The 26983-nt window shown below is 33.3% G+C and overlaps 2 protein-coding genes across 9 annotated transcripts in view; one reads left to right on the top strand and one right to left on the bottom strand.

The window, feature by feature from the left end:
• Positions 1 to 10862, bottom strand: part of LOC127706543 (kinesin-like protein KIF27) — a 47576-nt gene extending 36714 nt beyond the window's left edge. For 2 of the 8 annotated variants that reach the window (XM_052211194.1, XM_052211196.1), the window contains exons 1-8: positions 10701 to 10862; positions 7762 to 7867; positions 6921 to 6986; positions 5646 to 5783; positions 5090 to 5176; positions 4754 to 4858; positions 3784 to 4024; positions 2214 to 2360 (exon numbers count right to left, since the gene is read on the bottom strand). In XM_052211194.1, the coding sequence (XP_052067154.1) occupies positions 2214 to 2360; positions 3784 to 4024; positions 4754 to 4858; positions 5090 to 5176; positions 5646 to 5783; positions 6921 to 6968 (766 nt within the window). In that variant the 5' untranslated portion in view covers positions 6969 to 6986; positions 7762 to 7867; positions 10701 to 10862. Of the gene's footprint in view, positions 1 to 2213; positions 2361 to 2967; positions 3068 to 3471; positions 3504 to 3675; positions 3704 to 3783; positions 4025 to 4753; positions 4859 to 5089; positions 5177 to 5645; positions 5784 to 6920; positions 6987 to 7761; positions 7868 to 10700 lie in introns of those variants that run through there. The other 6 variants (XM_052211197.1, XM_052211201.1, XM_052211198.1 and 3 more) reach the window with 5 other exon arrangements.
• A 218-nt stretch (positions 10863 to 11080) lies between these two features.
• On the top strand, positions 11081 to 26541 carry LOC127704148 (SAP30-binding protein-like). Its single transcript, XM_052208037.1, has 10 exons — positions 11081 to 11673; positions 13407 to 13522; positions 15939 to 15978; positions 16825 to 16913; positions 17796 to 17884; positions 19094 to 19154; positions 19605 to 19656; positions 19973 to 20031; positions 20841 to 20898; positions 25836 to 26541. Exons 1-10 carry the CDS (start codon positions 11427 to 11429, stop codon positions 26003 to 26005), a joined length of 981 nt encoding a protein of 326 aa, XP_052063997.1. The 5' UTR covers positions 11081 to 11426; the 3' UTR covers positions 26006 to 26541.
• The last annotated feature ends 442 nt before the right edge of the window (positions 26542 to 26983 follow it).

Below are 26983 nucleotides of genomic sequence, written 5' to 3'. Positions count from 1 at the left end.
CAATCATTCCATACACCAAATATAGTAGACCTATTGCATACAGTATTAGAAAAACAGAACAAAACACAAAAACTTAACTATAACCACCAAGGATCCGGAAATTTTTCCACACAATTTCGGTCATTTTGAGATGATTGAAAAGTTGGTGCCCCTTTCCAAATTGTCGATGTCAACTTGACTAGATTCATATCATCAACGAACTGTTGTTTCGTCGCATTTACTAAGTAAATGTCTTACCATTACTATGAAGAACAGTTTAGGGAAGGCAATAGTTTAAAATTGAAATGATTTTAATGACTCAAAATGGTAAATCTCTCAGACATTGCATACGTTTCTTTCGATTTGACAAAAGTTAAAACCGGAAGTTTGCGATAAAGTACCAATAATTCCGGATTCATTTCCGGGATTTGTTTTGTTTATCAAATTGACAGGAAATCACCGGCTTTTTATGGTTTTTTAATTTTTTTACCTTTAAAAGTGTTTGAATGTAACAGACAATAGTTGCACTCGTTTAATTTAGCATGAAATCAATTTGCATTTCACGATTAAATATTAAATTTGCTGAAGACAATTTCATGCATGCGTATTATATAGTAAATTAAGCACATGAAAAAATATTTTTTTCTCCGTAAATTTAGGTTTAATTTTTAAATCTGATTTGATGATTGTCTTTGCTGAAAGGAATTAAATAATGAATACACTTGTCAGGGAATTTCAATTTTTGTTAAGAAATTATTCTGAGCTTGTGATTACTGTCAGGTGTGAATTAAAACCACTGGTAAAAAGTGATTAATAGCGATCATTAGCCAATGTTTCCCGGAGGCATTGATATAGATATTAGGAGGGCCCTCAGGATTATCAAACTACTGAAGTGGCAGTTTTATTACAGGAAAGGGATTATAAACAAAAACAAGTGATCACAACTTACACAAGACAGTGCAAAATGGCGATTAAGAAATCCGATTTCAAACATTTAGTCAATGAAATGACCGAAATTACTTCTTTAAAAAAATAAAATTTGTCCTAAATCCCAATTACTCGTTTAGGACAAATAGTTTCATCTTAGGACATGACTGGCATATATGACCGTTTCCGGACCCTTGATAACCACTGAACCATGAAAATGAGGTCAAGATCAGATGAAACCTGCCAGTTGGACATGTACACCTTACAGTCCTTCCATACACTGAATATACTAGACCTATTGCTTATAGTATCTGAGATATGGACTTGACCACCAAAACTTAACCTTGTTCACTGATCCATGAAATGAGGTCGAGGTCAAGTGAAAACTGTCTGACGGGCATGAGGACCTTGCAAGGTACACACATACCAAATATAGTTATCCTACTACTTATAATAAGAGAGAATTTAAAATTACAAAAAATGTTAACTTTTTTTTCAAGTAGTCACTGAACCATGAAAATGAGTTTAAGGACATTGGACATGTGACTGACGGAAACTTCGTAACATGAGGCATCCATATACAAAGTATGAAGCATCCAGGTCTTCCACCTTCTAAAATATAAAGCTTTTAAGAAGTTAGCTAACGCCGCTGCCGCCTGATCACTATCCCCATGTCGAGCTTTCTGCGACAAAAGTCGCAGGCTCGACAAAAGGATATTTATAGTTTGATTATAAATAATAAATTGTTGATCTGCTATGTACGCCATGTATATATATATAAACTAGATGTGTAAGAACAACACTGCAAAAAAAGCTTGAAGCCATTTTAAGAGTGCAAATTTGACAATGAAAGTCTGTATAACTGTTATTTTCACAAAATTTTTCAAAGTCCAAAGCCCTTACTTTCTGCAAAAATCAATGGAGCTGAACCAAAGTAAACTTGATCTGTAACTCATCATACTAGACTCACATACCAAAATTCAGCTCAATGTGAAGGCGTTTTGAAAAAAAGTCTGTATAGCTGTTTGTTGCGGAATGATGGAATGAAGGAATGACGGATAAGGGTAACACTATATGGCCCAATCACTTTGTGGCGGGGCTTTAAAAAAGTGGTTATGAAAAATTGTAAAAGCATACCTGAATATTCTATTTTCAGGAAGTCAAAAAGTAAAAGCCATGGAATAAAACAAAGAAATTCATATTTCCCAAAGGCATTGCTAGAGGGAAACATGACTTTTCAAGGGTGAACAAATCTTCGTATCTCCCTAAGGAAACAGAAATAAATGTATAGTGTCCTAAATACTGACCTACTATTACTGTAAATATAGAATGAGATCGACTGGAATGTTCATTCATCTGTGTTGACCCTGTGTGACGGATAGATGACCCAGACTCCAACAGTGACATGATTTCATCTAGAGATTCACATTCCACCTCTCTGGCTCCAATTATCACTACAATTATATCTTTAAGTAAATGAATGTAGCACAAAATATCCATTTAATATAATTATATCATGTAGTTGTTCATGGTTATATATCTTGAACAAAATTTTCCCTTTTGTAATTCTGATGCCACTAGACTTTTCTTAAAGGTAAGAAAACTTTCTAATTGTAGCCTATTTAAACAGCTACATGTACAACAGTTTGAGATAGAAAACAGCATGTGAAAAGGACCAGTTATTATATAATTATACTTGCTCATTCACAGATTTACAGATTGATTGATTGACAACAATTTTGACCAATTCTTTACATCAGTTTCTTATTTTTATATATAATTATTATTCACTTCAATTATCAGTGTTACCTGTGTTGCCTTGATCATCCTCTCTTACCCTGTTTATAGTGACAACTCTACCTGTTACCTTGATCATCCTCTCTTACCCTGTTCATAGTGACCATCCTACCTGTGTTACCTTGATCGTCCCTTTTACCCTGTTTATAGTGACCACCCACCTATGTGGCCTTGATCATCCTCTCTGACCCTGATTACAGCGCCCACCTTTATCAGTGTTGCATTGACCATCCTCTCTTACACTGCTTATAGTGACCACCTCACCTGTGTTGCCTTGATCATCCTCTCTTACCCGGTTTATAGTGACCACTCTACCTGTTACCTTGATCATCCTCTCTTACCCTGTTTATAGTGACCACCCTACCTGTGTTACCTTGATCGTCCCTTTTACCCTGTTTATAGTGACCACCCACCTATGTGGCCTTGATCATCCTCTCTGACCCTGTTTACAGCGCCAACCTTTATCAGTGTTGCATTGACCATCCTCTCTTACACTGTTTATAGTGACCACCTCACCTGTGTTGCCTTGATCATCCTCTCTTACCCTGTTTATAGTGACAACTCTACCTGTTACCTTGATCATCCTCTCTTATCCTGTTTATAGTGACCACCCTACCTGTGTTACCTTGATCCTCCCCATTACCCTGTTTATAGTGATCACCCACCTATGTGGCCTTGATCATCCTCTCTGACCCTGTTTACAGCGCCCACCTTTATCAGTGTTGCATTGACCATCCTCTCTTCCACTGTTTATAGAGACCACCCTACCTGTGTTGCCTTGATCATCCTCTCTGACCCTGTTTATAGTGACCACCTTACCTGTGTTGCCTTGATCATCCTCTCTTACCCTGTTTATAGTGACCATCTTACCTGTGCTGCCTTAATCATCCTCTCTTACCCTGTTTATAATGACCACCCTACCTGTGTTGCCTTGATCATCCTCTCTTACCCTGTTTATAGTGACCACCTTACCTGTGTTGCCTTGATCATCCTCTCTGACATGTAGTTCTTTACTTGAAGTATCGACATCTAACAAGTCCTGTAACTCTTCTTTGTATATCTCTATGTATGACACCTTACCTGTGTTGCCTTGATCATCCTCTCTGACATGTAGTTCTTTACTTGAAGTATCGACATCTAACAAGTCCTGTAACTCCTCTTTGTATATCTCTATGTATGACACCTTACCTGTGTTGCCTTGATCATCCTCTCTGACATGTAGTTCTTTACTTGAAGTATCAACATCTAACAAGTCCTGTAACTCTTCTTTGTATATCTCTATGTATGACACTTTTACAGAAAACTCAGTGGTAGTATTGGACTGAAAATTAAAATAAGATTGATCAGTTTCTGCAACACCACTTCAAAACTTTTACACAGATCCATAATGGCACATAGCATTATTTAATAACAAGTGAACATTAGACATTTTGAGCTGGTTGATCATTATGGAATATCTGTGTCACAGATTACGACGGATAAGTTCCAATAACAATCCAGCCCTCTAATCCTAGAATGTGACCTTCTGAATTAGACTTATCACCAGGTTTGAACTTACATGAGCAACACAACTGGTGCCACATGTGGAGCGGGATTTGCTTACCTTTTCAGAGCACCAGAGATCACCCCCATTTTTTGATGGGTTCATGCTGCTCAGTCTTTAGTTTTCTATGTTGTGTATTGTAGACTGTTGTTTGTCTTTTGGTTGTTTTTCATTTTTTTGCCATGGCATTGTCAGTTTGTTTTTCATTTTTTTTCCATGGCATTGTCAGTTTGTTTTTCATTTTTTTTTTTCCATGGCATTGTCAGTTTGTTTTTCATTTTTTTTCCATGACATCGTCAGTTTGTTTCCAACTTATGAGTTTGACTATCCCTTTGGTATCCTCTGCATCTCTTTTAGAGTGAGAACTTTATTTTGTATCAGATGTAACTTTCATTAAATCTGCTGCAAACTACACTGCAATACATTTGAATACATTCAAACATGTATAAAACAGGTACCAAAGTGAAATAAAAATATAGCGACCATTTTTTTATGTATAACTTTTACCTGCATATTATCAAATATGGCTTTCAATGCCCTGGGTATGATTCCATATTCTTCATCTGTAAAGGAAGATATCCCATCTCCAACTGTATAAGTTTTTCCTGAACCCTGAGAAAAAAATTAACATTGCAGTCAATATTTTTCACATGCACTAACCATATTTATTCTGAATATAAAAACATTACAAACATACTATTTTGCACTGATATTTCTTTAATTTCAATGAACTTATGAGGTACTTACTTTTTGACCATAGGCAAAAACTGTAGCATTAAAGCCCTCAAATATACCATTCACTAAGGGACCAATACAGGATTTATATACTTGGGAGGTACTTACTGTTTGACCATAGGCAAAAACTGTAGCATTATAGCCCTCAAATATACCATTTACCAAGGGATCAATACACGATTTATACACTTCATCCTGAAATATACAAAGAATAAAAAATCATAGACAAATACACAATTGTTTTTGACTTAAAAACATATACCCTCCTCCTTCCCCCAGCCACTCTGGTAAAAAGTAACCAACTGACATGAAAAGTCAGTATACCATACATGATGTCAAACAATATATTTTGTCTCAAGTTTGAATGTAATTGTAAATCTGGTTTAGGGTTGGAACATAACAAAAACAATGCATCCTCAAAAACAGAAACAGCTAGTGACTTAAATATACATTTGTATATTTTTGTTATTTATTATGTAGAACTATCTGGTGAAAGTCAAACATTTAATGCTTTAAATAAGAATATATTTAAATATAGCTTATATCACAACAATATCATTACACATCTGAAGGTTAAATAAAGAATATTTTACTAATTGCTGTTTCTCGTCTATTTATTAATTTATTCATCAATGTAACCACTAAATATGATAATCATATTTACCTGTGTAGTTTTAGAAGACAGCACATGATCAAATGTAAAAGCCCTGTCTTTCCCCAACACAAGCTGATTTGTCGCCGGTATTATTCGTACACACATTTCTTCTCCAGCAATTTTCTCTTTGGGCAGCAAAGGTCTAACCTGTTTTTAAAGAAATAGCTGATTATCAATTACAATTTCACACAAAACTTTGTTACTAAACTGCTAGCCCCAACTGCAGTACTAAAGGTTTAACCTTGCTGCAAGATATGTATCATACATGTACATGGAAACAATAAACTTGGTTTGTCCAAGAAAACACTCTAAACTCATGATTCATGACTCAAAAGAAAATTCACAACTATTATCTGACTGATTAAAGATATTTTTACTCAAATGCATGTAAGAAGTATTCTGGACATTAGAGCTGTTCAATAAAATGAGAAGTATCTATGATAAGCACTGGTAAAAGGAAGAATCAACCTTTGAATGCATGCAGCAACCCATTTTAATTATAAAATTAAATGTAACAAATGTATTTCATGAAATGTAATAGCATAGATTTTTTCTAAGTGCATTTTTTGTCATGTCTGTGTGCTACATTACTTGAATTTATATTATATAAAATTGGTAATCTACAATAGAAATATTGTAAGACCTTATCCTCCCATCAATTATCATCATGCAAAAATAAAGCACACTGATTTTTTGGGCAGTTATTAGAAATCAATACTAAACTGAAATTTTGTCTTGACCACTGACAAAAATTGTTTCTCCTTTTTATGGTGTCTTACTATAATATGTCTATGTATGTAGTATGTGTTTTTGTAAGATGTTTTTCTGCTTTGTATCGATCTGATGAGTTTTTCAACTGATTTTTATAATGTGCTCTTATGTTGTACTGTAACTCCACTGTCCTAGGTTAGGGGGAGGTTTGAGCGAATACAAACATGTTTAACACCGCCACATTCTTTGTGTGTCTGTCCCAAGTCAGGAGCCTGAAGTTTAGTAGTTGTTGTTGGTTCATGTCTGTCATATTTGTTTTTCGTAAATTGTTTTGTTATAAATTAGGCCATTAGTTTTCTCAATTGAATTCTTTCATATTTTTCATGTTGGGGCGTTTTATAGCCGACTATACAGTATGGATTTTTCTCATTGTTGAAGGCAGTATGGTTGCCTATAGTTTCTTACATCCACTTCATTTGATTTTTGGTGGATAGTTGTCTCATTGGCAATCATACCATATCTCCCTATTTTTAGCAGGCATATAAAAACCAAAGTGGGAATATTGTATCTTACCCTTACTGCCACTCTAACATTCACTTCTTGTTCTGACATCATTGACATCTTATTTCTTTATATAACCTGAAATCAAATAAAATAAATTATAAAATCCATATATATTTGACTACTGTAAATTCAGAATTTTTTGCAGTTTTATTGTTGCGAAAATTGTGAAGAGATAGATGTTGCAAAAATACATATTTTAAATGCATTATTCTAGGCCACACTTAAAAGTATTTTGGTTTGCCCAAAGTCTACCCAAAGGTAGAGACGGTGGGTAGGTAGGTAGGTATTTTCTTTTCTTTTTTCGGCAAAGAGAGGTTGAAGTGTCAGATGTTTTTTAGTATTCATGACTATCTGATTAAAAAACAAACTTTTTCACATCAGGGCAATAAAAGATTTTGAGTAGGCAGCTATTTTCTGGGTAGGTAGGGTTAGGGCAAACAAACATATTCTTTTTTATGGCCCTATGCAGCATTTCCTGAAATCTTAATAATCAAACTCTGATTTTTGTAGATTGTTCAACAATCTCAATAATTTCTGAATTTACAGAATAATAAAGGAATTTAAATTTACATGCATATATAAATTTCAATAATCAAATTCTCTTGATTTACCTTCTTATCAAAATTAAAAAAACGGTCTTTAAGTTATATAAAATCATTATGGTATTATAACCTTAATATAAACATGTGCATACCTGCCAACTTACAGGATTTAGGCATAAAATAAAATGAATTCAGAAAGTACAAAGATGAATAAAAAAAGTAGGATATAAATGGCAAGAATATCATTATAAAATCCAAACACTATGTACAGCACTGTCAGAGAACAAGCACTTCTGTTTCAGTCTCACCACTTCTCTGTATCAGCTTTAAATCAAGTTCTAGTCACTTCCCCCAATGATTCTGAGGTATTGTGATCCATGTATATATGTCAGCTTTCACTTATCATGCTTATTGCTACAAAAGAAAGGTTTTTTCTAGTAATCTTCTATTTATTCCTCAAAATAAAAAAAGGCAAGAATCATGCATTTTATAAAAAGGAAAGAAAGGCTGGTAACTTCATCAGCAGTACATGTATGCAATAAGAAAAAAAGAAGAAATAACAATGTATGGCGCTTAATCTGAAGGAAAGAAAAAAAAACATGCAAAAAAGCTGCAAAAATTGTAACCCTTAAAAATTTTGTCACATACAAAACCCCCATGGAGATTATCTAAAGTTAGCAGATATGCATGTGTATAGTAATGTTTAGCAGAATGGGGAAGTCCTCATATAGGGGTACTAACCCCATTAATGGGTATTACACCCAAGATCGGGTATCAATTAACAGTGATAATAAGTCAAATATAAATAAGAAGATGTGGTATGAGTGCCAATGAGACAACTATCCATCCAAGTCACAATGTGTAAAAAGTAAACAATTATAGGTCAAAGTACTGCCTTCAACACAGAGCCTTGGTTCACAACGAACAGCAAGCTATAAAGGGCCCCAAAATGACTAGTGTTACACAATTCTAACAGGAAAACCAACGGTCTAATCTATATAAAAAACGAGAAACAAGAAACACTTATGAACCACACCAACAAACGACAACCACTGAACAATAGGTTCCTGTTTGTGTTTTATCATAAAGGCTGTCATGGAGCAAACATTCATATAAATGGCAACATTTTCCCCTTTAAAATCATAGTTCAAATGAAAATGGGATACCGTAGAAAGGCTTGTATAGTTCGCAGTGGTACATAGTCCGCACCCCCTTCTCCCCACGAAATTTTAGGTAAAAAAACTTTTTGTAACTGTTAGAAAAGGTCTAATGAAACTCCGGTAATTTCAAATCCTGTGCGGTTGTTTGCGGTATTTCCTTGGAAAAACCTGTTTTCCATCATCAAACAGAAGCTGAAACTGCTTGTTAATGATTCTAGAACGCTTCATGATTGTTAAAATAATTTAAATTACTTAGAAAACAAATTAGAAACTTGTGTATGTTTAAACAGGAAGTTTAAAAAGCACGTGTAAAAGAAGAAATTAACCGGTGAGAGTCGAAATCCGTACATAACAGATATCACTATAATACGACTTTGAAAGTAAAACAGTTCCATCCTTTTGTAAAACAGTCTTTAATATATATATCACATTAATGTTGAAGGGTCTTAAGCTAATACAAACCATATTAGTCAGTATGAAACACCAAAACGGAACGAACAATAACCGATTTCGTTTTGTAGTTTACAAATTCTAAGCTGGTTTACGGTTGTCTTTTTCATTATGTTTGTATCGTTTCAATCGAGCAGATACCAGTTTATTTCAACCAATGCATTGAAAAGAAATGAGAAATTTGTAATGAAAGGTTTACTTTTTATATTTATCAGTATTAATTTGATATTGAATAGAAATAACTTATTAATATGGATGAGTTAAAATTATTAGTTTGAAAAATGATAAGAGCGCCCTCTACAATAGAAATAACAAAGATGGCGGAACATAAACAAACCACCTCGACCGCGAAATTGAAATTTTTCTCTTATTTCTTGCTTATTGTACTCTATAGTCCGCACCCCGTCTGGAAGGTCCAATTTTGGAGAATAAAACCGCGGACTATACAAGCCTTTCTACGGTACAAGGATATGGCTTCTGCAAAACCTTCTTTTTAAAGGTTATTAAATTTTAACCTGATGATATTTCAGTCATGGCGTCTTTGGACAAGATGTTGTCATTTACCTGAAATGTTTGCGCCATGACAGCAAATATCTTGAAATCCGAAATATATATTTTTATCACTGAAAATTGAATGCGGTTTTGGGGTATAACACCCATTTATGAGGATCTCCCCAACCTGTTTAACATTTTTTTTTTCTACTGTCAAATTACAAAGCACTTTTAATCTTTATATACAAGACAGCATTAGTAATTGCCAGCCTGTTGATTAGTCATTTAGGCTTATTTTAATTTGGGATAAATACAAATACCCCTCCCCCAGCATTAAACAAGGTCCTGTTTTTCCTTTTCAGCAATATCCCTTGAAATGGGAAAAACATGGAAATATGATTTGTTAAGCTTATTTTAAAAATGCTTAATATTGAATAGATCAGCTTATTTTCTAAATAAATACATTTTATGTGTGTGTACAGGTTAATTAGGAGTAATTTTCAGTTGATCACAAACATTACAGTTTTCCTTTAAATTCTTTGATAAACAGGAACACTAAGCTAATACTTTCTGCTATTCTGTATTTTAGTAAAATACTGTTCAAATTAGTTCAACATAAACAATCATACCACATTTATGTCATGAGAGAAGGTGTCAAACAGTCATTTTCAGCTACCGTTAGCGTCAAATTGGTTAAAATTTTACCATGATTCGTCTAAATATCCTTATTGTATTTCGTCAGAGATCTCAACTAATTACTGTTACCGTTATTTTTGGAAAAAATTTAACGTGATTCGTCAAAATCAGTCGATTTTTTTTTTCGTCTTAAAAAAAGTGTACATTTTATCGTCATGCACCAAAAATTACCGTTAACGTCATTTGGCAAGATTTTTTGCCGTTATTCGTCATGAAAGTACCCCCATTACGACCCTCAGTCATCTCCTTATTTTTATATTGTCATGCATTTAGTCATTTTTAGTGCAATCTTGTTAATTTCTTTACACTCATAATGCATAATAGACTCCTTAAGCCGACAAATAAATGATAAAATATGCCATGCTTGGTCGAGACCATGCTTTTACTTTGTCTCAACAGATCAGTACTACTGCCTGTCTGTAGTGACAGCTGCCAGTCACTGCATTTACCTGCAAGGTCATTTTGCTCCAGTGGACTAGCGACTATAAAACATTTGTGAAAATGTTTGATGTCATTAGAAAATTAACCAATAGTTATAAAATTTCTAATAATATTTCCCAGGAAACGATGTAAACAACTTTTCAAGCCATAAGAATTCAGCGCATGCTTTGTTTACAGTTGACAAAATTCGAAACAATGTCTAACAGTAAATTTAAATATTTTATCAAAATTCACTCATAGTTAGGTAAAGAAAAATAGATACGGTTTTAAATGAACATATTATACTACAAAACATTATTCAATTTCGATACTGAATACGAAAACAAAATATTAACTAAAAAATATCGTTAATCACGCAAACGTTTATAATGGCTGAAATTTATGCTTCTTACAGAGCAAATATTCGACCCTGAGATATAAAAGCAACGTTTCAAAGAAATTTCTTTTTTTTTCACAAATTTAATGATTAATGTGTCATAAATGACCGTAGATCTTTCTAATTGATTATCTTATAACATATTCCATACCTTTAACCATCTGATGTTTGATTATGCTTGAAATCTTGGATTTTATAACTAATCAGTAAATGTTCTGTACCTGTCAGATACAACTGTGACTGTGTATATATGTTGGCTTAGAGTTAGACATAGACACATTTGCAGTGATGGTATTTGCCTAAATTTTCTCTATACTGATAGAAATTCTTGAATTGAGTCATACATAACTTTTCAAAAATGGAGAGAATCGACAGTACAGCTGCAATGGCTTCATTAGCCTCATATGACGACAAATCTGACAAATCTGACGATGAAGGCATTGTAAACATAGCATCTGTTGACAATATTTCTGATGATGAAGATGAAGATTCAAGACCACCATCACAACCTGTTACAACCCTAGAACTGGAAGATGAAAACAGCAAATCTGAATCAACCCCACAGGCACAGGACACTGCACCAAAACCAAAACCACATAGAAAAAGTAATCATGCAACAATAATGAATTTGTCTTATCAAATTCCCAAAAGATGAAATATTTTATGTTGTTCAGGCCAAAAATATATGTATATTTCAAGACTCCTGTTGCCAAAAAAATACAAAAGTGGAAGTGGCATGAGCACTTTTCTCTGAAAAAAACCCTATATACATGTACTTTATTAAGACACAAGGTACCCAACCTGCATCTTTTAGAAATGACAGTGGGTTGCAAATGTTTGTAATATTTCAAATTCTGCAGTTGTCTATCCTACTGTAACTTGTTATGTCATAAATCAACATTAAATTATCTATAAAATGGTGTATAACACCAGGGCTTCCAAAATTATTTTTAGCCAGCCGGACATTTTATATATTTTCCTGATTTTAATCCCTTAAGACTAAATAAACAAAAGGCAATTATGGTAATCAGTTGCCGAGTTGGCCATCCCAATGATTGATATTTTAAAAAAACGATATTAAACTCTCTTTGATTCAAATTCGAAGTAAACTTTTAAATTGGCAGTGCATCATCCGAAGTGTGCAAGATCAGCGTACTTATATCTGCCTTAGACTCTTTATTTGTGCAAAATAACGTTGTCAAAAACTTTACTTTCGTTTTTAATCTGAAACCGGATGTTATCTTGACAATGGTAAAACATGGACCAGAGACGGGTACGTAAATTCCGTTTACGTTTGCAAAGCATGAATGAGTGTAAGTAGCTCATTCTACGTTATTTCTTCAAGAAAATATTCGAAATAAACGTGAGATAAAGGTATCAATGACAATTTAAGCATTTTTTTAAGAAATTAGGATGCATGATAAAATTCAAAATAGTTTACCTGTCACCTGAACAGGTAAATTTCAGCTGTTCGACAACTAATTAGCCTTGATTAAAATGAGAAGGTATTAAAGTAGGGGTTGTTTTGATAGTACTTAATGATCATGTCACTTTTATGACCGGAAATGTGTGGCTGTTAAAGGCAAAAGGTTGGGTCAAAAAGATCGTAAATTATGTTAAAATGACCGTCTCTTAAGAAAGCCTTGAAAAATAAAAAGTAGATGACTGTTTCGTGCTTTGCCCAGCCGGACTTTTACCGGACATTATACAAATGTCCGGAATATATGACCATTTTGGAAGCCTTGTATAACACACATATTTCTGTTACTGGAATCCTTTGTATCAGGCCTTTCAAGTCTTGGTCAACAGTAAATTATTTCGTCTTCTCACAGCGAAAGACTTGAAAATTGGTATATGCTGCTACGTAACTTAGGATGAGGCATTTAGGAGTAAGAGCAAAGAATTGATTGTCTTGGAAGTGTGACATGTCTTCCTGTGGGCAGTTACTTTGTGAACTAGCAAAGCTCAAGAGTTGGTCTAGTTTTATAATAAAGCAGGGTTCAAATTCATATCACATTAACATGTTCTAGTCCTGAGTATGCATTTAACTTGCTACTGAACGTTAAACAACCATCCATCATGATCACCATGATCACTGTGCTTAGGAAGGATGAACAGAGGATAGTTGGGGCTATTTGACACTGGAAAGTAATGACATGTTGAATAGGGTAAGACATTTTACTTTGCAACAGGTCACTGATGACTAATAAAAAATTGTTGAAAAACTTTTTGAAAATACAGATGACATGACTCATTTTCATTGTTCTGCAGCAGATTAAAAGCCAGACTTTGTATCATTCTTTCATGTGTATAACATATGTTATTTTTTACATGACAGTAACAAGACTGGTATCTAATTATGGATTAGATGAAGAGGAAGGTGATGAAGATGATATGAGTATATCCTCTGAGGAGGAAGAAGAGGAAGAGGAGAGTTTGTATGGACCAGAAAAGGTTTGTATATCCTCTGAGGAGAAATTGCTAGGACTAGGACTAGGAAAAGTTAGATATTTATAAATGAAACAGAAATTAATTGGTGTCTCCCATTTAAATTAGGGCCCTGCCTAGTGGCGGGTCGCCCTATAGTGATTAGTCTGTCCGTCCCTCCGTCTGTAACAAATTGTGTCCGCTCTATATCTAGAGAACCGTTATAATTTAATACTTTATACTTGACATGTGACATGTATATTAACCAACACCAGAGGGTGTGTCATAATGTTTGTACAACTTCCTAGGTCAAAGTTCAAGGTCAAAAACTGGTTTCAGTTGACAACCCCATGTCCTATGGTAAAGATTGTTTCCGCTCTATATCTTGAGAACCGTTATGAATTTCAAAGTTTATACTTGACATGTATATTAACCAACACCAGAGGGTGTGTCACAATGTATGTACAAAGTCCTAGGTCAAAGGTCAAGGTCAAAAACTTTGGTTTCAGTTGACAACCCCATGTCCTATGGTACAGATCATGTCCGCTCTATATCTTGAGAACTGTTATGATTTCAAAGTTTACACTTGACATGTATATTGACCAACACCAGAGGATGTGTCATAATGTATGTACAACTTCCTAGGTCAAAGGTCCGTCAGTCAGTCTGTCTGTCGATCCGTCCGAGTGATTCAACCACTAACATCTTTAATAGTCAAATAGTAACCTTTTATTTACAGCGGGGTCCACAGAGATGGCTCCCATCTCAATGATTTTTTCAGAATTTTTCATATTGATTTTGCTGATTGTTGAAGGCCATACAGTGACCTAAATTTGCTTATATCCATATCATTTTGACTCTGTTTGATTATAAGTTGCGTGGCAATAATTTCACATCTCCTTATTTATATAGGAAAAAACAAAATAAAAAATCATACATCAATTAAGGACATACAATACGAAAGCAAAATGGAAAAAAAAAGAGAGGAACAATAGTCCACAAAACCTTACACTCAAAACTACACTGGGGAACTTCCGCATCACTAAAAAAGTAGATTGTATAAAATGTGTATAAGTCCCAAAAAAATATATGTCTGTTTATGGTTACCGACTGACCCTGCATTTGAGTGCCAACCCTAAGACATTTTATTTCCGTCGTAAAGTGAAAAATTAATTGAACTTGTGTCAATAGCGAAGTTAGAGTTGCCAGTAAAAGAAATCAAATGCCTGATACATTCTAATGTTCACAATGGTGAATATGACAGCTGTTTTAAGGAAATTCATGACTCGTGTGATGAAAGTAAACACTTTGCCACCATTTTTTTCCAATCAATAACAAAGGGAAATAATCCAATCATTAAAAATACGGGTAAACCTACCCCATGGACAACTCAGACCACGACAAGACGGATCGCACTACTCATATTCATGTCGCAAAAAATATAATGAAAAAATAGAATAAAATGGAAATACCGACCTACCTACCCTATTTTTTTAATGATGTAACCTTAAACAGACACATATTTTTTTTTTGGCCTTAGCAAAAAATAGTGATGTTAAGTAAATAGGAACACTGTATTTACACGCAAGTGCAGCGAAAGTTGCACATTTTGGCAACAAAGCAATTATTCTTCCATTCAGTCAACATTGATATAAGTTGTGAGGAAAATAATTAGTAATGGGAAAATTATTTTTTTAAACAGTTGATTTAAAGAACAGTAACCCTGTCTGGTTTATTTCTTTTTCAAAATTCAATCTCTGGATACAATAGTATTATGATTATTTGTTATTTCTGTGTAGATTGAATACATTGGTCCGCTGATGTATCTTCTTGCACTTATGCATGCTCAGATACATTTGAGAACAAAATAGTATTTAGCAAAATAAAACTTCTTGGGGACATTTTTTGTTAAAACTTTTTGAAATATGCAAATGAGACATCTTGATTGATATTGAGTCAAATATATGTTCCCTTTAAGATGCAAGAAAATGTGCAATCCCATTGTATGACAATACTTCTGAGTTAATCTGTTTTTCAGATTCTATCTCATAACACCTGTCACATTATTAACAGCCAAAAAAATTGGCATGGTTGGGATTAACATCAAATTGTTTCCATGAAAATATCAACATATGTTTAAAGTCACATGTCCATATGTTTACAGCAGGATTAAGTGGTCAAAATAGAATAGCCATAAAAAATTTGAAGCAGAAATCTGTTTGAATGATTCCATTTGCTTTACTCTCCTGTCAGCCTTAGAGAAAGACTAGACAGATGTATAGAAAATGTCACTTGATACATTAACCTTTATGTTGAAACAATCACTATTTTTTAGATATCCTGTGTTTGTGTTGTAAAATGCAAAATAATTGTATAACTTAATTGCATGAATTTCTGTCTATGTTTTGGTATAATTTGTAATGTTTATATATTTTATTGACAGAGAGTGGATAGAACTACATCATTGAATGCTGAACAGGCCTGTAAGTTAAAGATTAAATGTTTTACATACATGTTTACATTACTATGTAGACAGTCATTCATACAAAGGTTAAAAGTTAACTTTGGAAAAACCAAAGCAACCACAACCTATACATGTATGATCTTCCAGTTAAGATCTGAAGCTACAAATCATATTAAAAGTTTCCTCCAAATGTGAATAACAAACCATTTAATGAAATTAGTGAAAATATTGTAATATTTCTATAGAGAGAGTGTTATGAGAATCCACTGATATGATGTCCCTTCTCCTGATCATCAAAGTCCCTGAAATACCCTGATATGGATTTATTAGTTTGGGATTTGATACCAGATAGAAACTATTTTTAAAACAACATCCATAATTAAACGATATATACACAGGTTCCAACACACTTAGCAATAAATGGTCAAGGGAAGGGATAGCCCATAATGTACTGATTTCTTTGTATCAATGTGAATTTATACCACTGCTAATTAATATCATCAAATTATCCTCTTGAGAACAATTTGGAATTGACTATCACATGTATCATAGTCCTGACTTTATACAGGTACATTTGAAAGAAAGTGTTGAACTAGTTTTACAGCATGCCAAATCTTCCACTTACATGACAATGATTTCAGTTTCAATTAGCTCCAGCTATGGTAGTGTTAATAATGTGTAATTATAATTCTGTAAACATACTTTATATAATAACTTGTATAACTATAAGAATAAGTAAATACGAAATATACAAGTACAATGTAATTCAAAAATGGGATTAGGAAACAAGAGCAGTGCTCTTATATAAACCTATCTCCCTAATTATAACTGTGTATCAATGTTGATAATTGGTACTCATTTTCAGCATCACTATCAAGAAGTATGCTTAACAAGTCTTTTGATGAAATAGAGATTCCACCAGCTCCACCTGGGAAATGTCCAGCTAAATTACAGGTCAGTATAGTCTATAATATCAGACAGTTGGAAAATGTAACAGCCTCAACTATAAGTATGTCACTTTGACCTTCATTTCAGACAAGTTAAGTTTTATGGCCTAAATTAGATTTCATCTAGAACAGAGAATGGAAACCTGGAATGTGTGGAGACAACAACCGGACCAAAGAGCAGAAAACAGCCGAAGCCCTCCAATGGGTCTTTAATGCAGCAAGAAAATCCCACACTCAGAGGCGGGCTTCAGCTGGCCCCTAAACAATAATGTATACTAGTTATTGAAATATATGCCACACTAAACTCCAAACATACAAATGAACCAAAATTAAAAAAAAAACACACAAGACTAACAAAGACTATAGAGGTTCCTGACTTGGGACAGGCGCAAAATGCGTCTGGGTTAAACATGTACTTATAATTGCCCTTGGGCATCTTGATGTAAAGATGTTTAATGGGGAGTTTAACAGCAACCCACAAAAAGTAGTCCCTCTGAACTTCATTTCTTGCTAAGTTGACTTGATATTAAGTCATGTACCAGAATTCTGTTTGCATATATTATGTAGCCTACATTCATAAAACTTGGTGTAAAAGTTCTTCTTGATATGTATATTAGCCTCCATTCAAGGCAGTAGATAATGAGCTATATTTCATGAGAATTGACTACGGTTAAATTTTATATTGGGCAAGTTCAAATCTCAATAAAAATTATAATTAAAACCCTGATGTTATAGATGGATTAAGAAAGATTTACACATGGGTTTCCTATAATCAGATGATACATTGTATAGTTTTACTTGTTAAGTGTTTATTCTACCTTTGAACTGCAGTTGAAGGTCGCCATGCTTTTTGTCTTTCAATTTAAAAGAATGAGTTGTTTTGTTACAGGACAAAATATCTGGTTTGTTTGAAAAGATGAGAAAAGGTTTAGATATGAATGATAAAATACAAAGAAGGAAAGACTTCAGAAATCCAAGGTAATTATCTTATTATTTTGTTAAAATTGAACTGAAAATATAATTAAACACGATGTGTTAATACTTAAACCTTCTTATAATGTATAAACATTTCCTAAAAAAGCACAATAGATAAGCATATGTGGCTACAGTACAGGAGAAAAGCTCAGATTTTTTTAGACTTTAGCTGATGCATTTTTTTTTTGTATTTTCCAACAATTCACATATATTGTTTATATAAAACCCTTCATCTTATCTCCATTATCATGTCATTTTTCAAAGGACCACTTTCTGGTCAGCATAGACCAGTGAAAAAATTTCGAACATAGTTGTTGTTGTCATGATCTATGAGTCACCATTGCCTAATAAAGAACTATTACAGTGTTATGCAATGGGGAGTTGTGATCTAGTTTTCTCCATAGCAAGTCATAATTTACTTAATGATATGACATTTAAATATAAATGCTGTAATAATGTTCTTTGGATGGGTTATGTTATCCATCTGATCCCTGGAGTTAATAGACCCTTTTGTCACATGGTAAATTTTAATACTTATAAAAATAAGGAGATGTGGTATGGTTGCCAATGTTTAGTAATTACATTCCTAAGAAAGTTTTATTTTTATGCCCCTGCCACGGCGGAGGGGGCATTAAGTGTTACCCTTGTCCGTCTGTGACCATCCGTCTGTACGTACGTCCTTAAATTATTTTACCTCAACCAAATGTTATGAAACTTATGCACAATGCTTATTACCACAAAACTCAGATCAATTTCGAATTTGGGTGGCGTCACTTTTACTGTTCTTGAGTTAGGTACCTTTATAACGTTATATGCAAGTGGGGGCATCATCAGCATCCCATAGACACATTCCCCATTTATTTTTGGATATCTTAATTTAAGGGAGACCTCCTATAATTCTTTAGAAGGCGTGCTTCAAAATTATAATAAAACAGGTCTGCTACCTATAGTTTATTCTTTACATATAATATATGAATCACTGTTGTATAAGTATGTACCAAAAGATTTGGTGCTTTACAAATACGATATTTCATCAGTAAAGTCAATAGCTTTTCTCATTCCTGTACAAGGAAGAACAAAGCTTTCTGTTTATTACTTGCTTTAATGCTCAGTGGTTTTCCTTACAACTGTAAAAATAAAACAAGGATTTTCATTAAGTATAAAGTTCAAGTTTAAATTGTTGTTTAGAACTATGTGTTATTTTCTTTTCAGTATTTATGAGAAGTTAATAGAGTTTATTGGAATAGATGAAAAGGGATCAAATTATCCTGCTGTAAGTATTTTGTGAAATAATTTTCAAGAAACTACTCGTCTTTGATTTATTTAATTATTACATATACCAAATGAAAGCATTTCAAATGCAAACAACTAGTGTTTGACACTACATGTATTGCCAAAATGTACCACACAGGCTGAAAAATTTCAAGGCTGCTTTCTCTCTCTCTGAATAGCTAAAATTTTACCAAAAGTTCTATGTTAGCACTTGATAGTCATCTACTACTGTTAATATCTTGAAGCTTCTCATATTCTCTTCCACATATTTTGGCCTTGAGCATCACTGAATTGACGTTTATTGTCGAAATGTGCATCTGGTGCAGAAAAATTGGTACTATTAATGTTATTTAAAGTTATCAAAAGTTTGATTGTTTTAAAGTTCTGTCAGATATAAATCCATCAAATTAAAAAATATTAAAAGTATCTTGACTTTTTTTCTTATTTCTAGGAGGTATTTGATCCGCATGCTTGGGGTAAAGAATCGTTCTACGATCAATTAGGTAAGTATTGTCAGTTACTGGAATGAAAAAGAAAACGCATATCTTGTAAAAAAAACATAATCACTGATCTATAAGACAATTACTTTTGACCTTTAATGAAAACATCTTTTTCATAAAACTATGGTTCCAGAATCTGTTACTTATATATGCAGTTTGAATGTTTACTTTGTGAGGTTACCTAAAATTTAGATATAATTTTCACAACATAGAAGTATATTCATATTTTATCTGAATATTCTAACATAGTAAGAACTACTTGAAAGAAACGGCCACAAATATATATATTAAGAAAAATATCACAAACGATTTATTTCAGACAAAGCTCAAAAAGTTGAAATGGAGAAAAGAGAGAAAGAAAGAAAAGATCGAACAAAGGTATGAAGCGAATGTATATTTTTTTCAATGGAAGTTTCAAGATTGCCCAAAGAATCCTGTCTATGAAGGGACTTTTATTGCAATGTACATACCATATTTTAAAAAGAACTGTCATTACAAGGCTATGTAATGAATATGATTGATGAAGATATCTTTCAAGGCTTAAAATTTAATCCCAACTCTTAGGTTGCTAGTAAAAGAGTTAGAAATTTCTTTACATGTCTTCAAAATAAACCATACAATATTCATTCCATAAGAAAAATCCTGGCTGTCGTAAAGTTAGATGGTTTATACTTTAGGGTCAATTTCTTTTTGAGTAATATTTTTTACCCTAATTTACTTTTTTACTGAAAGGAAATATAATGTCAGGTTTCAATTATCTCCAAAAGATCTTTAAAGAGGAAATATAATGTCAGGTTTCAATTATCTCCAAAGATCTTTAAAATGGAAATTTAATGTCAGTTTCAATTCTCTCCAAAAGATCTTTAAAGAAGCTGTCAGAAATAAAAAAAAAATATCCTCTAATTGTAAAGCTGCGATATTTCTTATAGAGCATAACCAAAGGTTAATGTATTATAAGAGTTTTTTGTGGTTTTGCCAAAGTTTGCATACAAGCCTTTATAAAATTTGTACACCGTTAAACATTTAAATTTGTGTTTCACCTTTACCTTTGAAATCCACCAAAATTGGTATCCAACGAAAAATATGTAGAGAAATGTTTTAGGGTAAACTTCTTTTTTTCCATATTCATGAAGCTTTTTAAAATAAGCAAGAATATTTGAAGGACTATAGAAAGCTTTATTTTCCAGATTGAATTTGTAACCGGAACTAAAAGACCTACATCTTCCACCGATGTCACGTCAGGAGGTACATTTCTTTATTTCCCATTCTGAAATCAAATGAATTTTAAAAAATCAATTATTAATTTACAAATACCAAATTAATATCTATATATATTATTAATTCGTATATTTTAACAAATTTGATTCGTTTAGGGATAGTCACATGTTAAACTATATTTTCGAAGGTAGAGAGAAAACGGCGGATAGCAAAAAGCATATTGCACAGCAAAATGCATATTGCACGGTTATTTTTAGAATATCTAAAAACCGATATACTTTGTGACGTCATGTAATGAATTTCAGGATATTGTTCAACGTTTTGAAACAAATGACATCTGTGATCGATTATTTGACAAAAATTTTTTTTCAAATACATAAGATGTCAAACAAACAAAAAAAAGTAAATGAAATAACAACTAATATGTTGTTATTGTCAAGGAGACAATATAATATCTATAAAATTCCAACAAAATCAAATGACGATTTTGATACAAATATGGTCGAAAATTAATAATATAACAAATATAGCCTTTGTATGAGGTCAATACAGGATATATCGACCAAAAGAAGTATATCGACCTCGGACTTCGTCCTCAGTCAATATACTTCTTTCAGGTCAATATATCCTTGTATCGACCTCATACAAAGGCTATATTTGTATAATATAACATGGGGCAAAAGTTTTAGATATAGACTGTATTGACATATTTTAGTCAGTGCTTTGGTACTGGCATGATTTAAACAATCTATTTTGTCTCTACATTTCTGGTACTTATATAATTGTTCATAAACTAAGGTTGAAACTCCCTCAGCCAATGTTTAGACCTTTTGATTTTTGTCTCGCCTGCAACGATAGTTGCGGAAAGCGAGACATAGGGATTACTTTTGCGGCTGCGGCAACAGCGTCAACAATTGTTAAGTTTTCTGCTTAAGTTAGTTTGATAGGAACTACTTGTGATAGATCATTGATATATAATATAAAGTTGCATTACCAGTGGTATATTTCAGTTTGTCAACTATTTCCAACCCTGCCCCCTAGGTCATGGTCCAGTGACTTTGAATTAATTAGCAATTTTCAATGTTAAGTTTTCTGCTTAAGTAAGTTTGATAGGATCTACTTGTGATAGATCAATGATATTTTGTATGAATTATACAATGTGCTTTGGTACTGGCATGATTTATGGTATACCATTGTCCCTCTGTCTGTCCGTCTGTCCGTCGTCAACATGTCGGACATTAATTCAAAAACGCTTTAACCAATATGCATGAAACTTTGGTGAATTGTTTATATCTATTGACGTGAGCTCCATTTCGTTTTTTATAAATTTCAGATTTACCATTTCCGAGTTTTGGGGTTTTATTCATTAAAAAAGGGGGGATTTTTACAGTTTTCAGACAATAACTCAAAAACATTTTCACCAATTTGCATGAAACTTTTGTGAATTGTTCATATCTATTGACGTGAGCTCCCATTCGTTTTTTTATAAATTTCAGATTTAACGTTTCTGAGTTTTGGGGTTTTATTCATTAAAAAAGGGGGGATTTTCCAGTTTTCAGACAATAACTCAAAAACAATTTCACCAATTTGCAAGAAACTTTTGTGAATTGTTTATTTCTATCGACATGAGCTCCGTTTTGATTTTTATACGACCGCAAAAAAAATTTTGTGGTCGTATATTGGTATGACGGCGTCGTCGTCGTCGTCGTCCGAAGACACATTAGTTTTCGCACTCTAACTTTAGTTTAAGTGAATGGATCTCAATGAAATTTTACCATAAGGTTCAATAACACAAAAGGAAGGTGGGGATTGATTTTGGGGGTTATGGTACCAACAGTTAAGGAAATAGGGGCCAAAAATAAGCATTTTTGTAACTTCCAGACATAACTTGTGTGTAAGTGGATGGATCTCTCTGACATTGTACCACAAGGTTCCATATCACAAAGGGAATGCTGGGATTGATTTTGGGGGTAATTGCCTCCAAATTTTAGGAATTAGGGGCCAAAAAGGGGCAAAAAACAAGCATTTTTCTAGTTTCATGACATTAACTTGTGTGTAAGTGTATGGATCTTTATGAAATTGTACTACAAGGTTCCATATCACAAAGGGAAAGCTGGAATTGAGTTTGGGGGTAATTGCCCAAAAAGTTTAGGAATAAGGGGCCAAAAATAAGCATTTTTCTAGTTTCCAGACAATAACTTGTGTTCAAGTGTATGGATCTCTCTGAAATTGTACTGCAAGGTACCATACCACAAAGGGAAGGCTGGGATTGAGTTTGGGGGTGATGAATCATAAGGGGGTTCAAAAAATTTAGGGGGGGGGGATTTTTTTTTCCTTTTTTTTTCTTTAAAATTTTCCATTTTAAATTGGTTATTTCTGATTTATATATAAAAGCAAATAATAATGATATGGTCTGAATAGGTAAATTAAAATTTTTTAAGTTCTTAGACCACTTTCATTCTGTGTCAGAAACCTATGCTGTGTCAAATATTTAATTACAATCCAAATTCAGTGCTGTATCAAGCTTGAATGTTGTGTCCATACTTGCCCCAACTGTTCCGGGTTCGACCTCTGCGGTCGTATCAAGCTGCGCCCCAGCGGAGCATTTTATTATATATTTCAGACTATACGTTTCCGATTTATGGGGTTTTATTCATTTCAAAAAGGGGGATTTTCCAGTTTTCAGATAATAACTCAAAAATGCTTTCAGCATTTTTTATGAAACTTTGGTAAATTGTACATATCTATTTTTGTAAGCTCCCTTTTGATTTTTATAAATTTTCGATTTTATGTTTCCGAGTTAAAAGATTTTATTTGTTTATCGTCTGACAACAGATTTACTAAGTATTGCGTAACAGCACAGTGTATTGCACAACAGCAAGAAGTCTTTCATATAACCAATTTCAAGTTCTTTGACTACATTTATTCAGAAACCTGTAATATATCAAATGTTTAGTTACAATCCTAATTCAGACCTGTATCAAGCTTGAATATTGTGTCCATTTTTGCCCCAACTGTTCAGGGTTGGACCTCTGCGGGCGTATCCAGCTGCGCTCAGCGAAGCAGTTTATTAAAATTGGAGTTTCTTCCTTTGTCCATGATTATATTTGAATCAACTACAATCAATGCTTTATACAATGTAATGTTTAATTTTGACTTCCACTGATAAAACACAGATCAAGTTGAATTTGGGTAGTGTCACTTTAACCAGTATTGAGTTATGCCCCTTTATAAATCGAAAGATTGCAAAATTTTTAGTTTCCATTCTGTAACTTAAGTTTGCCCCAACCAAACATTATGAAACCTATACACAATATTCCGTCAGTCACATGTCCAATGTCCTTGACCTCATTTTCATGGTTCAGTGACTACTTGAAAAAAAAGTTCAGATTTTTTGTAATGTTAAATTCTCTCTTATTATAAGTAATAGGATAACTATATTTGGTATGTGCGTACCTTGCAAGGTCCTCATGCCCGTCAGACAGTTTTCACTTGACCTCGACCTCATTTCATGGATCAGTGAGCAAGGTTAAGTTTTCGTGGTCAAGTCCATATCTCAGATACTATAAGCAATAGGTCTAGTATATTCGGTGTATGGAAGGACTGTAAGGTGTACATGTCCAACTGGCAGGTGTCGTCTGACCTTGACCTCATTTTCATGGTTCAGTGGTTATAGTTAAGTTTTTGTGTTTTGGTCTGTTTTTCTTATACTGTATGCAATAGGTCTACTATATTTGGTGTATCGAATGATTGTAAGGTGTACATGTCTAGCTGGCAGGTGTCATCTGACCTTGCTTGACCTCATTTTCATGGTTCAGTGGTCAAAGTTAAGTTTTTGAGTTTTGGTCTTTTTTTCTAATACTGCATGCAATAGGTCAGCTATATTTGGTGTATGGAATGATTGTAAGGTGTACATGTCTAGCTGGCAGGTGTCATCTTACCTTGACCTCATTTTCATGGTTCAGTGGTCAAAGTTAAGTTTTTGAGTTTTGGTCTTTTTTTTAATACTATATGCAATAGTTCAACTATATTTGGTGTATGGAAATATTTTATGATCTATATGTCAGTCACGCAGGTTTTATTTGACCTTGACCTCATTTTCAAGGTTCATTGCTCAGTGTTAAGTTTTTGTGTTTTCGTCTATTTTTCTTAAACTATAAGCAATAGGTCAACTATATTTGTTGTATGGAAGAATTGTTAGCTGTACATGCCTGCCTAGCATGGTTCATCTGACCTTGACCTCATTTTCATGGTTCATTGGTCAATGTTTAGTTTACTTGGTTAATGTTAAGTTTATGTGACAGTTGTAATAAAGCTTTATATTTAGGACTATCAACATAATATCAATGATTAGTAAAGAAGGCGAGACATTTCAGCGTGTGCACTCTTGTTTAAATTTAGTTTGCCTCAACCAAATGGTATGAAACTTATACACAATGCTTATTACTACATAATACAGATTAAGTACGAAATTTGGTGGCAACACTTTTACCATTCTTGAGTTATGTCCCTTTATAAACACAAAAATTGCTGAATTTTTCGTTTCCGTTCTCTAACTTTAGTTTGTTTCAACCAAATGTTATAAAACTTATACACAACCGTTCTAGAGTTATGCTTGTTTACAAATAGAAAAATTGCTGAATTTTTAGTTTCTGTTCTCTACTTAAGTTAGCCTCAACCAAATGTTATGAGACTACACACAATGCTTATTACCACAAAACTCAGATCAAGTTCAAATTTGGGTAGCGTCACTTTTACAGTTCTTCAGTTATGTCCTTTATAATTATATGATATGCAAGCGGGGGCATCATCTGTGTCCACATGTGGACACTATCCACATTTATTTTTATCATAAGCTAAAAAATCAGTGGCAAATTGTTTTTTTTAAGCACATGATTTTAATAAATGAAATGCATGTTGAAGCTTCACAGCAGTTAACAGTAAACTGTATCTATTAATTTCAGATGATAAAAAAAGAAAGACAAAGTGGGACAATCAACCAACATCAAATGTGACTGGTTCCCGAGGAGGATTACCTGGTGTTATTAACCCTAATGTGGTGTCAGGTTCTGCTTCAGGAACTAAATCTACAGTTATACCTGCAACAGGAAATATTACCAAAAAAACAAAATGATTTGTGATCAGTGACAAGTTTATGACTTAAAAAATGTGATTGAAAAATCCACTAGTTGACAGTATTTGAAATTTTGGTATGTGCCACAACTGTGGTTACCAAACTGCTACTGAATATGAACTTGAGCAGCATAAAAGCTAAGAAAGAAATACATACAGGAAATCATTCACTCTTGTTAGTAAGAGTTATCTCCCATTTTTATGGTAATTACCATATTAAAGCATGTACATCAGTTTTTGACATTTTATAATTTTCAAATATTTCTGTGATTGAACTCCATTATCATTTTGAATTGTATTATGAAATTACACAAGAAATTATTCTATCCCCCTAAAAATTACAAATGAACAACATATCCTAGGTGAGAGACAACCCTTTAAAATTCAGCATGGGAGACAATTATGAAATAGATTGAAGTTTGAATATGCATTTTGTTATACTGTTATTTTGAAAAACAATATAAAACATTTACAATTTTGTATGAAACATATGCGTTTGTATTCTAATCATAACATTAAAATTTCATTTGTACATTTTCTTACTTTTATAGTCTTTATAATTCAGTGATTGTTGTTGGTTGCAGTCTGCAATTTTTATACGACCGCAAAAAAATTTTGAGGTCGTATATTGGTATGACGTTGGCGTCGTCGTCGTCCAGCGTCGTCGTCCGAATACACAATGGTTTTCGCACTCTAACTTTAGTTTAAGTGAATGGATCTCTATGAAATTTTACCATAAGGTTCAATACCACAATAGGAAGGTGGGGATTGATTTTGGGGGTTATGGTACCAACAGTTAAGGAATTAGGGGCCAAAAAGGGGCGGAAAATAAGCATTTTTGTAACTTCCAGACATAACTTGTGTGTTAGCATATGGATCTCTTTGACATTGTACCACAAGATTCCATATCACAAAGGGTCAATGCTGGGATTGATTTTTGGGTTAATTGCCTCAAAATTTTAGGAATAAGGGGCCAAAA

Source organism: Mytilus californianus, unplaced genomic scaffold (assembly GCF_021869535.1).
Source record: "Mytilus californianus isolate M0D057914Y unplaced genomic scaffold, xbMytCali1.0.p SCAF_6, whole genome shotgun sequence".
Lineage (NCBI taxonomy): Eukaryota > Metazoa > Mollusca > Bivalvia > Mytilida > Mytilidae > Mytilus > Mytilus californianus.
Note: the sequence above shows the minus strand (reverse complement) of the source record. Positions and strands in the feature narration are given on the sequence as shown.

Bases quoted from the DNA above. Each gene is read 5' to 3' on its own strand.
- LOC127704148 (XM_052208037.1), top strand. From the start codon at position 11,427: ATGGAGAGAATCGACAGTACAGCTGCAATGGCTTCATTAGCCTCATAT. The intron at 15,979-16,824 runs GTAAGTTAAAGA...ACTCATTTTCAG, and splicing joins ATTGAATGCTGAACAGGCCT to CATCACTATCAAGAAGTATG. The intron at 19,155-19,604 runs GTAAGTATTTTG...TCTTATTTCTAG, and splicing joins AGGGATCAAATTATCCTGCT to GAGGTATTTGATCCGCATGC.